At 39.9% G+C, this 14,444-nt stretch overlaps 1 protein-coding gene across 9 annotated transcripts in view; it reads left to right on the top strand.

Annotated features, from left to right (window-relative positions):
• Positions 1-14,444, top strand: part of ST3GAL3 (ST3 beta-galactoside alpha-2,3-sialyltransferase 3) — a 196,250-nt gene that overhangs the window by 20,576 nt on the left and 161,230 nt on the right. For 4 of the 9 annotated variants that reach the window (XM_081307252.1, XM_081307250.1, XM_081307251.1 and 1 more), the window contains exon 2: positions 5,858-6,002. The exons of the other annotated variants lie outside the window; for them this stretch is intronic. In XM_081307252.1, coding sequence (XP_081163378.1) covers positions 5,888-6,002 — 115 coding nt within the window. In that variant the 5' untranslated portion in view covers positions 5,858-5,887. The remainder of the gene's footprint in view (positions 1-5,857; positions 6,003-14,444) is intronic. 9 annotated transcript variants of the gene reach the window in all.

Here is a 14,444-nt window from a genome sequence, read left to right as displayed (position 1 = left end):
ATGCCAGGCGAGCGCGCTACCGCTTGAGCCACATCCTCAGCCCCTAGCAGTGAATTTGAAATTACGTTTCTTTGGGGATCATGGGATGTTCTGTTTCTGTGTGTGTGTGTGTGTGTGTGTGTGTGTGTGTGTGTGTGTGTGTGTTTGTGTGTGTGGTGCTGCGGGTTGAACCCAGGGCCTTGTGCATAGCTCCACCAACTGCGCTGCCCTCCCAGCCCACATGGGATGTTCTTGTCCTGGAGGTCTTAGCTTCTTCTAAGCTCCTGTTTGCTCCTTTGTATGTCATCTGCTTTTGGAAATCTGTTTCTTCTGGGTGTTTTTTCTGCTGTCTTCATTTGAAGCTCATTTGTCTTAATGGAGAAGACTGAAATAAAATAGGTGATTGGTTCAGGCTTCTCACTGTCACAGTTGTTGAATGAGTGAATGAGTCTGTTGACCCACTGTCACATGTCTCCATGCCCTTGGGTTGTGGTCACTGCCTGGCTGTGTCACTTCAGACATCACATCTGCATTTAGGACAGAAATTATGTGGCACTAGCCACATCAGTTCCCCTTTAAAAAGAAAGGAAAAGCTTTCCAACAACCACTTGGGTTTTGTAGGCAGCTGGTTACACCTTAAAATTTTAGTTGCTTAGGGGAGTGTTAGACAAGGTACAGACCTTTCTGCTGCTGGAAATGCAAGTCTCTGGTTTCTATCTCATTTTGAAAACTTTGTACATTTACCTTTATAAATGTAAAATTAAAAATAAACATATGCATAGATTATAACGAAACACCCTGTCCAGACCCATTTTCCAGAGGTAATTATTGTCAGTATTTTGGTGCATATTCTTTTAGGTATATACTTAATACTTAATTTTTTTTTTAACTGGGGGTAAAACCCCGGGGCTCTCAGCTGCCGAGCGACATCCTCAGCCCTTTTTATTTTGAGACAAAGCCTTGCTGAGTTGCTGAGAGTCTCGATAAATTGCTGAGGCTAACCTGGAACTTATGATCCTCCTGCCTCAGCCTCCCCAGCCTCTGGGATTATAAACATGGGCCACTGCTCATGTTTATATACTTAATGTCGTTGTCCTGTTTGTTACTAGTGTGAGGCCACATATGTTTATACTGTTCCACAACTAGATTGCTTTTCCACCCAGCAGTATGTTCTAGGCATTTTCTCATATGAGTATGTGTAGATGTGCCCATTCTTTCTGACTGATACCTCGCATTCTTCATTTCTTCTGCCATTCCAGATCCATTTTCACCTTCTTCCCTCTCTGAACTGGTGATGGACCTCTGAACTGCATCATCTGGGTTTCTTTGTCCTTTGGTTTTCATTTAGGATCAGTTGATACAAGGCACCAACAGAAGACAAAGGAGTGTGGTAGGAGAGGTTGGGGCACACCACCCTAACTCTACTGCCCCTTGCACCTTGCTGAAGTGCTACACGGCCTGCTCCTCTGTGTCCACTGCCCCCACCGGGTGGCCTCTCTCCCCACCCAGCTCTTGCTGAGCTATCATCCTCCTTTGAGGCAGAAGGGCATATCTGGCTTCCTGCCCTTGCTGGTCTCTGGATCCGTTCTCACTCCTTGTTGGTTCCTTTAAACCCTCCTCACACAGCTGTCAAACATCCTGTCCTGAAACAACCTTCAGCTTATTCTTTTGCGTGTGCTGTTTCCCATCAACTTCCCACAGGTGGAGACATTTGAGCTGTTTCTGTTATTTGCCGGTATAATCAGCATTGCTAGTGCACGTTCCTGTACACACCCTTAATGCTTTTTGTTGCAGTGTTCCTTGAGGGAAAAGTCACAGAAATAGCAGTGCTGTGTCAAGGTATATGAATGCTGTAAATTTCAATAGATATTTCTAAATTGCTCCCCAGAGTCCACCAAATTCACATTTCCACCCTATGTTCTTTGATATTAAAAAATTATGGAGGTAATACTTGTGAATTATAACAAATTTAGTTCAGGAGTGTATAAAGGGAAAAGGAAAGTCCTCCCAGTGAAACGCTTCTCATATTGCCATCCCATTCCCTACAGGTAACTGTGCTAATAACATTTAGCTATGTATCCTATTGGGCCTTTGCCCCCTCTTTTTATACTTACATATTTATTATAGAATAAATTCATATGTATGTACGTGTAAACATTCATATATGTAGATATATGTATATCTCTAGCTGTGAGAACTCATTTCTAGAATCTTCTGTTCCATTATCTTTGTGTTTTTTTCCTGTGCCAGTATCTGTCTTGTCTTAATTATTTCAACCTTGAGTTGGTTTTGATATCTGGGAAGGCAAATTCTAATCTGTGATATTGTAAAATATATATTTGGTCTTTATCCTCATTTTCTGGCATATAACTCCTAAACTCGGTGGAATCTCCACAGTGACCTCTTTTTGTATGCTAATGAGTTGGCTCATGGCTGGCAGACCCTACCTGACTGCCACATCTTGGGCTGGAGGTTTGGGACTTACCAGCCCTGCTTCCCACTCTTTCCTAAGGTTAAGTTGGTCATTGTGGCCAGTGGTGAAATCAATCACCTCTGTAATGAGACCTCCATAAAACCCCAGAGGACAGAGTTTGGAGAGTTTCCAGATGGCTTGACAGGTAAAGGATCCTGGGGTGGCATACCCAAAGAAGACCCAGAAGATCTTGGTCCCTTCTCCCATACCTCACCCTCTGTATTTCTTCATCTATATCCTTCGTAATATCATTTATCATAAATTGGTGTTCCCCTGAATTTGTGAGCCACTTTAGCAAATTAATTGAACCTAAGGAAGGGGTTGGGGAAACTCAGGTTTGTAGCCAGTGGGTCAGAAGAACAGGTAAAACAACTTGGGGTGTATGGTTGGTTTCTGAAGTGGTGGGAGACAGTTTTAGGGGACTTTCAACCTCTGGGATCTTTCAAATAGCACAGTGTGGGAGTGTGAATTGGTGGACTCTGGGGAGCAGTTTTAGCAATAGCTATTGAAATTTACAGAATTCATATACCTTGACACAGCACTTCTATTTCTGGTATCATCTCCAGGTAGACAGTGTCATAACAAAATGGGATTGGAAGATGTCCTCTGCTGCAGTTTTGCTTTCTTGGCCAGAAGAGGACCCCCACCCACACCCCACCCACACCTGGTGTCAGAAACATGTTGCAAAAATGAGTTTGGCTTTTCTCTCCCTGTATGTTCAGCTCATTTTCATTTAAAATTTTCTTGGCTCGTCTTGGGTATGAACTCCTTAGATAATCTTTAGATCTAAGTGTAAAAACAATCATGGATTTTGACTGGAATTAAACTTATAGAGAACTGACATTTCAGGAGAACTGATGTATTTCCAATATTGAATATTCTCACTTAAGTCTCTTACTCAGACCTTCTGTATCCTTTGGTGAAAATTCTTGCCCATTTCTTCTCAGGTTATTTTTAAGTATTTTACAGATTCATTTCCATCACTTTATATTTCACTTTATATTTCCTAATTAGATATTACTGGTGTAATTTTTTTTTTTGGTCGTTATTGAGGACTGAACCCAGGGGTGCTCTATCACTGAGCTACACCCCAGCCCACCTTTTGTAATAGGGTCCTGCTAAGTTGCTGAGGCTGCCTTGAATCTTGTGAACCTCCTGCCTCAACCGTGTGCACCTGGCTGCTGGGATTACACTCGTGCACCTGGCTGCTGGTGTAATTTTTTAAGAAGCTGTTGATTTTTGTAAGTTAACCTTATAATTGCCTACTTTAGTGATCCTATTCTTAATGAGTTTTCAGTTTATTTTCTTGGCTTTTCAAGGTGCCCTATTATACAGTATGCAGATTTTCACTTTTTATTCTGAGTTTGTATCTTTCTCATATTATTTGTGGCTGGAGTATCTGGTTGTAGGTGGAGGGTCTGATCAAGGAAGTCTTCTTGGCCCATGTTGCATGCAAGGTGAGTATCAAAGGATGTAGAGCAGGTGTGGCAGCAGGGTGGGTAGAGACTGGATTCCAGACAGACCTCTAGGACAGAAACAACAGGTAGGGCTTAGTGAAACAGAAAGAATGACTAGTTCGTGGGCACAGGTGAGGTTGCAGAGCAGTGGATGGATTGGGGAATAAATCAGGGATCCGTCAGAAACTGCTTGGCTTTACTAAGCAGTTCCTTTCAGATGAATTGAATGGCCCCCTAAAGATGTCCATACTCTCATCTCTGGTACCTGTAGTAGTATCAGCTGACATGGCAAAAGGTATTTTCCAGATGTTATGAAGGTTATGGCTCTTTAAGAAAATGTTCTCAGTGTTTCAGGTGGACCCAGTATAATCACAGGAGATTGGAAGCAGAAGTAAGATGCTGTAGAAGGGAAAACGGGAGAGATTTAGAGTGTGGGACTTAGCACACCTTGGCTGAAGTGGGACCATGTGGAAAGTTGGAGGAGACAATAAGAGCAGAGATTGGCTCCTGTCTGTTGACTAGTAGGAAACTGGCCCAAAAGCCATCTGCATGGACTCTACTTAACCAGTAGCTGGACGGGTACAGAAGTAGATTTTGCCTCATACGTGCATACCCATGTTTATGGCAGCACAGTTCACAGTAGCCAAACCACAGAACCAGCCTCCGGATCCATCCGCTGATGAATGGGTAAAGAATATATGGTATGTATGTACAATGGAGTTTTATTGAACCATATAGAAAAACAAAATTGTCATTTGCAAGAAAATAGATGGAAGTTGAGGCCATTATTTTAAGTGAAATAAGCCAAATTCAGAAGGTCAAGGGTTGTGTGTTTTCTCTCATGTGGGAAGTAGAAAGGAAAAAGAAAGATGTGGGAGGTGTCTCATGAATTTCCAAGGGAGAACGGTAGAGTCAAGTAAAGGGATCAAGGGTGGGGGGAGGGGGAGGAGGAGAGAAAGGAAAGGGAAAATACTGGGAAATAATGATACTGGTTAAATTATATTGTTATATTGTGTTTATGTATGAATATATAACAAACCCATTGTGTATCACTATAATGCACCGGTAAAAAAAAAAAATGGGGAAAAAAGTAAATTCTGTTTTAGAAAAGAAAGCAGCCCCTCTGATACTGATTTTAGACTTGTGGGATTCTAAACAAAGGACCCTGCTGAGCCTGGACTTTATGTTTCTTCCTTTTTTTGGTGTGTGAGGGGGTGCCACATCTGCAGCCCTTCTTTATTTTTCATTTAGAGAGAGGGTCTCACTGAGTTGCTTAGCATCTCACTGTTGCTGAGGCTGGCTTTGAACTTGGGATCCTCCTGCCTTAGCTTCCCGAGCTGCTGGGATTACAGGCGTGTACCACCTCACTTGGCTTGAGCCTGGACTTTGACCTTCAGAACTCTGAGATAATAAATTTGTGTTGTTTTAAACTGTTTAGTTTGCAGTACCTTGTTTCAGCAGTGGTAGATAATACAAAGGGGTTTTGGCAGGGAAGTAACAAACCCCTTTGTTTTGTTATTAAAAGACAACTGTGTGTGCTGGGTATAAAATGGATCTGGAGAGTGTAGGTTTCAAGGCAAGAGAGCGGTGGTGGGAGCACAGTGGTGGCATGAACTAGGATGGTGATAGTGGGAAGGGCGTATGATTTGAGATGTATTTGGGAGGTTAGAATTGCAGAATGTGGTCATTGATTGGTGCCGGGGGTGGATGAGGGTGCACGGATGACTGATGATTTCTGGCCTGGGTGCTGAGGGGTTCTGAGGCTGTTGCTTGAGATGGAGATGAGCATGTTGGGAGATGCCATGTTATGAATGCTGAGGTTATTCTTCATTTGGGAATTCTCTTTACAGGTTCTTTATCTTAAGGGAGAGCATAATCAGTATGATGATTACTTTATCTCTTAAGACCTAATTTTTGTTTTTGTTTTTATTTTATTATTATGTTTTAGGTCATGTAGGAAATTGTAAATCATGCGAAGATGGGACTCTTGGTCTTTGTGCGCAATCTGCTGCTAGCCCTCTGCCTCTTTCTGGTCCTGGGATTTTTGTACTATTCCGCATGGAAGCTACACTTACTCCAATGGGAAGACTCTAGTAAGTATAGTTACTCTGACCTCCTGGGAAAAGCCTGGAGCAGGTCAATTATGGCTTGTCACATGGCTGCAGTGCTCTCATATTCTTCAGAGATGGGCAGTGAGCGTAAACTGAACATTTCTGGGATTTAGGCTTAGAGATTACCTACTGTTTTAGCTGCTGTAAGCTGAGAACTTTATTTCTTTATTTTTTTAAACTGCATGCGATGGCCAGCCTCAGTTCCTCTTATGAACCCAGTGAGAATGTTCTGTTCTTCAATTAAAAATCTACACTATGTCCATACTTCTACTTCTGAATGCTTTTGTTCTTTTTAATTACAATCGTGTGTTACTACTCTTATTCCCTATTTATTGCCTTAGGGTTTGGTATTGAAGTAGGTTTTCTTTTGCCCTCAAAACATTCATCTTTACTTTTCCTTGAATTTTCAATTTAATGTTGTCCTTGTTTCATTTTCCCTAAAGAAGCTCTGCCTCTTTACTCTTTTTAGTCCTTTGGTATTGAACTTGCACTTCCTGGAATATTGGCTTCTTTTCCTTACTTGGTAACTCCTCTCCCTTTCTTCTATTTGTGAATTTGGTCTCATGTGTTAAGCAGTGTTTTCCACATATCCCAGTGCCCTCTTATTTGGTTTCTGTTCATCCGCTGTGTCCCCACTCATGTCACCCAACGTCACTTTGTTATAACTTGCAATCGAAGGGCTCATGCTTAATCTTTCCACATTCTGTTCTTGCCTATAGCTTGAAACATCACATAGTAATCATAAAGTGGTTTCCTTTTGTCTATTTTGTCTAATCTGAGCTTGGTTCAGGAAATATGGGGTAGTCTATTTTGATCCTAGGGACTTATCTTCTCTAAAGTAGTTTTATTTTTACAAATGTCTACCCGATACTAGCATACAACTCACTGGAGAGTAGAGTTAGTTTCTAGGTATGAGGTTAAAATGAATTGGAAGAGGCAGGTGGCCTGCTGTTGTACTGAGACCTTGCGTGGAAGCCTTTCCTGTATAGCTCTTTTAGTTCTTACATGACCCGAACTACTGAGCCAGCCTCAAGCCAAATTTTAAAATATAGTGTGTGTCTTCAATTTATTGTTTTATACAAAATGTTTAAGTGCTCTTAAATGCTTAACTTGTAATCATCACTAATTACTTTGTGATTTAAGAGTTTATTCAAATTTCTCTGTACTGACTTATTTTTTAAAATCGGGGAGACTACTCAAGACAAGGGGTATTTCCACCAGTACGATGCAGAAGTCTGTAGTTAGAGGCACTCTTTTATATTCAGGATGGTGACTTCATCTGTATTCATAACATAGATGGAAAATGTGTGTAAGAAACAGGTCTCCTTTTCTGTGGAAAACATAACTAAGAATCAGATAATATTTTCCTATTCTAGAAGTGAGAAAGAGAATTAACATTGTAGAAGACCATTGGGTGTCAGGTTTTAGACTAATTATTTCATCTAATTATCTTACTCAAATTCTGTGAAGATGCCCATATTGTTCCCATTTTCCAGTTGAGCAGACAGCAGCACTTTGTGTAAGTAATTTACCAAGGTTATGTAGCTAATTATTGGAACCGAAATTGAACTCTGTTTTCTATCTTTAAAACTCATGTTTAAGCTAGACATGGTGGCGTATACCTGTAATCTCACATACTCAGGAGGCTGAAGCTGGGGAATCATGTGATCCCAGGCATTCAAGACCAGCCTGGGCAAAATAGCAAGATCCTATCTCAAAACAAAAAAAAGCCCCATGTTCAGTATTTTACTGAAAAGTATGATAAATATTGAAGAGGATTTTAATTCTGTATTCTACCTGGGAAAAAGAAAGGACAGGGGCTCAGAGAAGGAGTGGTATTATCAGGAGTGGGGTGGAGAAAGAAAAAGAAAAAGGAGAATATAAGAGAAGCAAAAAAGAGAAAGAGTGTCCTACAAAAAATGGCAGAGGGATCTGTTAGGTTTGGCTGTGACAAGGTACTGTTAACACGTGCTGTAGGCTTCCTTGGTGTACTCTAGTTATTTGTGTATACTCTAGTTATTTCCTTTTTTTTACGTTGCTAGTTGACTATGCAGTATTCATAGCTTTTCCATTATTCTAACCTTCAAATTTCTGAGACTCTTGACTTGGAATAGGCCATTTAGGCCATCTCACTGTAGCGTCGTTTTCAGTGCTGTGATATCAGAGGATTGAGTGTCCACTGTCTGTCTGTACAATAGCAGGAGTTTTATATTCATAATCTCATGTGATCCTCATCATTTTTTTTTAAACATTTTTCAGTTGTCATTGGATCTTTTATTTATTTATATGTGGTGCTGAGGATCGAACCCAGGGCCTCACACATGCCAGGCAAGTGCTGTACCACTGAGCCACATCCCCAGCCCAATCCTCATCATTTTTATCAGTTATTAGTGCTCTCTCATTTTTAAAAATATTTTTTACATTGTAGATGGACACAATGCCTTTATTTTATATATTTATATGTTTTTATGTGGTGCTGAGGATCAAACCCAGTGCCTTACACATGCCAGATGAGTGCACTATCTCTGAGCCACAACCCCAGCTAGTAGTGCACTAATTTTACAGATGTAGAATCTAAGGCTTGGAAGAGTCTCGCTCCATAATCAAAAGTTGGTATGTGTCGGCTGCAGTGGTACATTGCCCATAATGCTGAGGCAGGAGGATCACAAGTTCCAGGGCAGCCTCAGCAGCTCAGTAAGACCTTGTCTCATAAGAAAAAATAAAAAGAGCTGGGCATGTAGCTTAGGGATGGAGCACCCCTGGGTTTAATTCCTAGTACCAAAAAAGAAAAAAAAAAAGTTTGTATGCCTTTCTTCTGAGGATTTTGGAGGACAATGTCAAGTGTCAAAAATAAATGTCTTTAGCATTACTTCCTCTTCATTTTTATAATATTAATAGAATTAAGATTACCAGTTGGCGTTTCTTCATGTGGGGGCAGGCTGGAGTTTTTAATTAATAAATTATTAATTCAATAAACAGTTATGTTCATTATGGTTCCTGTACTGTCCTGGGTAAACTGGATATTAAACGAACATAGGCCTTCATGCTGTTAGCCTGTAGCACGAAAAGGAATCAAAGGAACTTGTGTTAAGTTCCAAAGGAGAAATCTGTGTGCATTGCTGTTGGGGCATAAAATCCCTTCCAGATAGAAAATTCATTGTTTCATTAATTCCAGGGACATTGTTGAGGAATACAAACTACTTTGTTCTGTGCAGCTTGTAGATTCATATAACAAAGTCTTAGTCAGATTACCAAGGTTTGGACCAAATGATTAACCTGGAAGGCTTCAAGTATGAAATTAGTCAGATTATCAACCTGTCTTTAAAAGTACTATAGCTGGTACAGTGGCATACACCTATAATACCAGCAACTGGGGAGGCTGAGGCAGGATGATCTCAAGTTCAAGGCTAGCCTCAGCAGCTTAGAGAGGTCCTAAGCAACTTAGTGAGGTCCTAAGCAACATAGCGAGGCCTGTCTCATAATGAAAATAAAAGGGCTCCGGATGTGCTCAATGATTAAGCAACCCTGGGCTCAGTCCTCAGCACCAAAAAAATACATAAATAAATAAAAGTACCTTAGACTTCTCTATAATATAATAGAGAATACATACATACACAAAGATGAATTTTATATTATGGATTCTAAAATTAATAAACAAGTCAACATAGTCCTTGGGTTTAGAAAGAGGTATGCTTCAGTTTCTTCCTCTCCAAAGTGAAGATAAAATAATTCTTTTTGCCCTGATACTGTATTCAGGTCAGTACCTTGGATAAGAGTTAAGTAGTTGCCTCTTATCAATAGATCTGATTCCAATTTTCCATTTCATAGAAGCTGTGCATATTTTAATTTATTGATTTAAAATTTTATTTCTAATTAATGAATTAAAGTGACTGTTTCAAAGAATTTATTTCCTAAGTTGTGGGATCTTTAAAAATTCATGCCACAGCATTTATAGCAACTCCCTTTGTGTTTGTGCCCATCTTTATAAAAGATCATAGCCAGAGAGATTATAAACTATGCATTATTGATCTGATTGGGTGAATACCATCTGGTAAGTAAGTTGAAAGTTGGATCTGATATTAGGAGAAGGACAGGTAGAACTGACCTTAATAGACATAGGACATTATATTAATTAATTCTTAGTTTTCCCGAATACAAATGAAACAGAGGCTGTTATTTCTGGCCTATAAGAGGCACTCTGCTTTGTATGGTAATGGAGTAGCTCATGTCAAAACTAGCTCTCCCTCTATAAAAAGCTATACAATAGGACAAAATAAATGAAACAACAGTGTCAAGCAGTGAACAGTAGGCAGCAGAAAATTTCAATCTCTAAAGAGAAGGAAAACCAACGAGGCAAATCCCACAAATATGCAGCTTTCTGAGCCCAATTTCCTACCTGTTCAGAGAGCGAAGTTTGAACAGATTGTAGTGGTTTCCACTTAGCTGATGAAGAAAAGACAGCTGAAGCAGTGGGAATCTGGGATGGACCATCTGAGAGGGCATCAGAAGTCTGTGGGGGAGTTTCTGAGAGTCTGAGCTATGTATTACACAGGGCAAAACCAAGTGAGGCTTTCTATTACAGATAGCGGCTGCTACAGGATGAGATTAGAAAAGGATACTAAAGGAATATCAGTGCTAGAAGGGAAGCATTGCCAGGGACATTTAAGTTCTAGCCCTATTCTACCAGTGTTTAACCTGGCCATCCAGCTGAGACACTGGAAAGACCATGTAACCCAGAGTCTGGTTCTTAATAAAAAGTTACCAAGACATGCAAAGAAATAAACATGATCCATATGCAAGGAAAAATATAAAAAGAACAACCCTATAGATAAGGTGACCCCCCCCCCCCAGGGTTGTTGTAGACAAAAAAGCAATTATGAATACACTTGAAGAATTAAAGGAAAATAGAGTGAATAATAAATAGTTTCAGAAATTGAATCTATAGAAAAGAACCAAATGCAGATTCTAGAACTGAAAAGTTTACAGGAAAAAAATATTATAGTAAATGAAATTAAAATTTACTCAACAGCAGATTGGAAATAATGGAAGTCAGTGAACTTAAAGAGAACAATAGAAATTTTCTAACTTGAATCACAGGGAGAGCGGGGAGGGGAAGAACAGAGCCTCAAGGATCTGTGGGATAATAGTAAATGGTCTATATATGACAACTGGGATAGGGGAAAAAAGAATAATGACTGAAAATTTTCTGAATTGATGAACAACATTGACTTAGAGATTCAAGAACCTAATTTATATATTAAGTGAACCCTAATATTGATAACTATTGGGTAAGGAAATCTAGGTACATCACAGTTAAACTTCTGAAATATATAAAGAGAAAATTTTGAAAGCAGAGAAAACAAAATATTAGCTGAGTGTGGTGGCCTACATCTGTAATCAGCTGGGGAGGCTGAAACAGGAGGATCACAAACTCAAGGTCAGCCTCAGCAACTTAGCTTGGCCCTGTCTTAAAATAAAAAATCTAAAGGACAAAATATTTCATACATATAGCTCAGTAATAAAGCACCCCAGATTCAATCCCTGATACCCGCCCCCAAAGAAAAAGGAAGACAAAAAAAGGAGACAGTGTATAAGGGTAAAAGTTGTAGCTGCGGTCGGGGGCTGGGGTTGTGGCTTAGTGGTAGAGTGCCTGTCTAGCATGTACGAGGCCCTGTATTCAATTCTCAGCACTGCATAAAAATAAAACAATAAATAAAGGTCCATCAACAACTAAAAAATGTTTTTTAAAAAATAGAGGTCAGAAGACAATGAAAGATTTTTAAAAGTATTTAAAAAAAAAACCCAAAATGTGTCATTCATAAAATGAAAATATCCTTTAAAAGTGAAGATAAAATAAAATATTTTCAAATCAACAAAAGTTAAAAAAACGTGTTGCCAACAGGACTGTTTTACAGCAAATGCTAAAGAATTTCGTTCAGGCCAAGGGAAAGTGATACCAGAGAGGGTGTATGGGAAGAGTGAAGATCTCTGGGAATGGAAAATATAAAAAAATACTTTCTTATAATTTGCTTGAAAGACAGAAATAACCTTGTGAAGTTAGGGTTTCATTTTTTATTGTTTTTCTTTTTAGATGTAGATGGAACTAACACCTTTCTTTTTTATTTATTTAATTTTGTGTGTTACTGAGGATCGGACCCAGTAACTCACACATGCTAGACAAGCACTCTACCACTGAGCTGCAACCCTAGCCCCTAAAATTAGGTTTAGTTTTGAGGGGGATACTGGGGATTGAACTCTGGGGCACTCAACCACTGAGCCACATCCCCAGCCCTACTTTTTGTATTTGATTTAGAAACAGGGTCTCACTGAGTTGCCTAGCTCCTTGATTTTGCTGAGGCTGGCTTTGAACTCTTGATCCTCCTGCCTCAGCCTCCCAAGCTGCTGGGATTACAGGCGTGTGCCCCGGGGCCAGGCTAAAGTTAGGTTTTGAACATACGTAGACATTAAGAAATTAAAGGGCTGGACACAGTGTACACTTGTAATTCCAGAGACTTGGGAGGCTGAGGCAGAAGGATCATAAATTCAAGAGCAGCCTCAGCAACTTAGTGAGACCCTGTCTCAAAATAAAAAACTATAAAGAGCTGAGGCTGTGTCTCGGGTTGATAAGCACCCCTGGATTCAGTTCCCAGTACCAAAAAACAACAATAATAAAAAAAAGTATTAAAGGAAACTACAGTGAACATTAAGTAGTCTTAGCAGAGAAAGAGACTCACAAGACACACAAGGATGGGGATGGGCAAATGAACTTTTGCTGTTGTAAGATTGTTACATTTGTGCAAAAGGCAGTAAATGGGAAGTATAAGTGTTGTATATAAAGTGAGAAGAGGGAAGGGTGATATAAGAAGTATGAAAAGGCATTATATTGACTGTAATAGGCTCTGGTAAGTTAAGGGTGAATATTGTTAGTCCTAGAGCAATACTACAACAACTTAACAAAAAGAGAGATATCTGAGAAGCCAGCAGAAGAGAACATTAGAAACAGTTAACCTGAAAGAAAGAAATTTTTATTTTATTTTATTTTTTCCAGTACTGGGAATTGAATCCAGGGATGTTCTACCACTGAGCTACATTCTCAGCCCTATTGATTTTTTAAATTTACACACAGGGTCTTGCCAAGTTGTTGAGGCTGACCTTGAATTTACAATCCTGCCTCAGCCTCCTTAGTTGCTAGGACCATAGGGGTGTGCCATCATGCATGGCTAGAAGAAAGGAAATTTTGATATATGCTACAACATCAATGAACCTTGAAGACATTAGTTCGAGAGAATATGACAGCCGGGCGTGGTGGTGCATGCCTGTAATCCCAGCTACTGGGGGGGGGGGGGGGGCTGAGGCAGGAGGATGGTGAGTTCAAAGCCAGCCTCATCAAAAGGGAGGCACTAAGCAACTCAGTGAGATCCTGTGTCTGAATAAAATAAAAAATAAGTCTGGAGATGTGGCTGAGTGGTCAAGTGCCCCTGAGTTCAATCCCCAGTCCCCCCCCCCCGCCCCCACCAAAAAAAGAATAAGCCAGTCACAAAAGGACAAATGTTATATTACTCCGTTTACATGAGGTGCCTAGAGTATTCAAATTCATAGAGAAGTAGAATGGTGGTTGCCAGGAGCTGGGAACAAAGGGGAGTGGAGAGTTGGTGTTATTGGGTATGGAATTTCACGTTTGCAAGACAAAATGACTTCTAAGATAGATGATGGTGATAAATGTATAGTGTTGGTGTGGATGTATTTAATGCTGCAGAATTGTACATTTAAGAATGATTAAAATGTTAAATTTTATATTACTTATATTTTACCACAATAGCAAAATGTTTTAAAAAAGAATAGGCAAGGCTGGGCATGATGGCTCACGCCTGTAATCCTAATGACTCCAGGAGACTGAGGCAGGAGGAGCCCAGGCCAGTCTGGGCAACTTAGCAAGACCCTGTCTCAAAAAGTAAAGGCTGGGGCTGTAACTCATTGACAGAGCACTTGCCTAGCATGTATGAGGTACGGGGTTCCATCATTAGCACCACATAAAAATAAACAAAGTCATGCTGTCCATCTACAATTGCCCAAAAAATAAATAAAATAAAAGGACTGGGGATGTAGCTCAATGGTAGAGTGCCCCTGTACTAGTACTCTAGTACTACCAAAAATAAAAATAAATAATTAATTTTAAAAAATAGTAATCAAGGATATAAGAGAATACACAGTTTATCAGTATTAGGAAGATAAGTGGATATATTACTACAAATTCTACCTGCATTAAAAGGGCAGTAGGGTAGCCAGGCATGGTGGTGAACACCTATAATCCTAGTGACTTGAGAGGATAAGGTAGAAGGATTGCAAGTTCCAGGCAGCCTGGCAATTTAGTGAGACCCTATTTTAAAAAAGGCGGAGTGGGCGGTGCTGGGGATATAGTTTAGT

The sequence above is a fragment of the Spermophilus citellus genome, assembly GCF_964194105.1.
Source record: "Spermophilus citellus genome assembly, chromosome: 9".
Taxonomy (NCBI): domain Eukaryota; kingdom Metazoa; phylum Chordata; class Mammalia; order Rodentia; family Sciuridae; genus Spermophilus; species Spermophilus citellus.
This window is presented reverse-complemented; position numbering and strand designations above follow the sequence as displayed.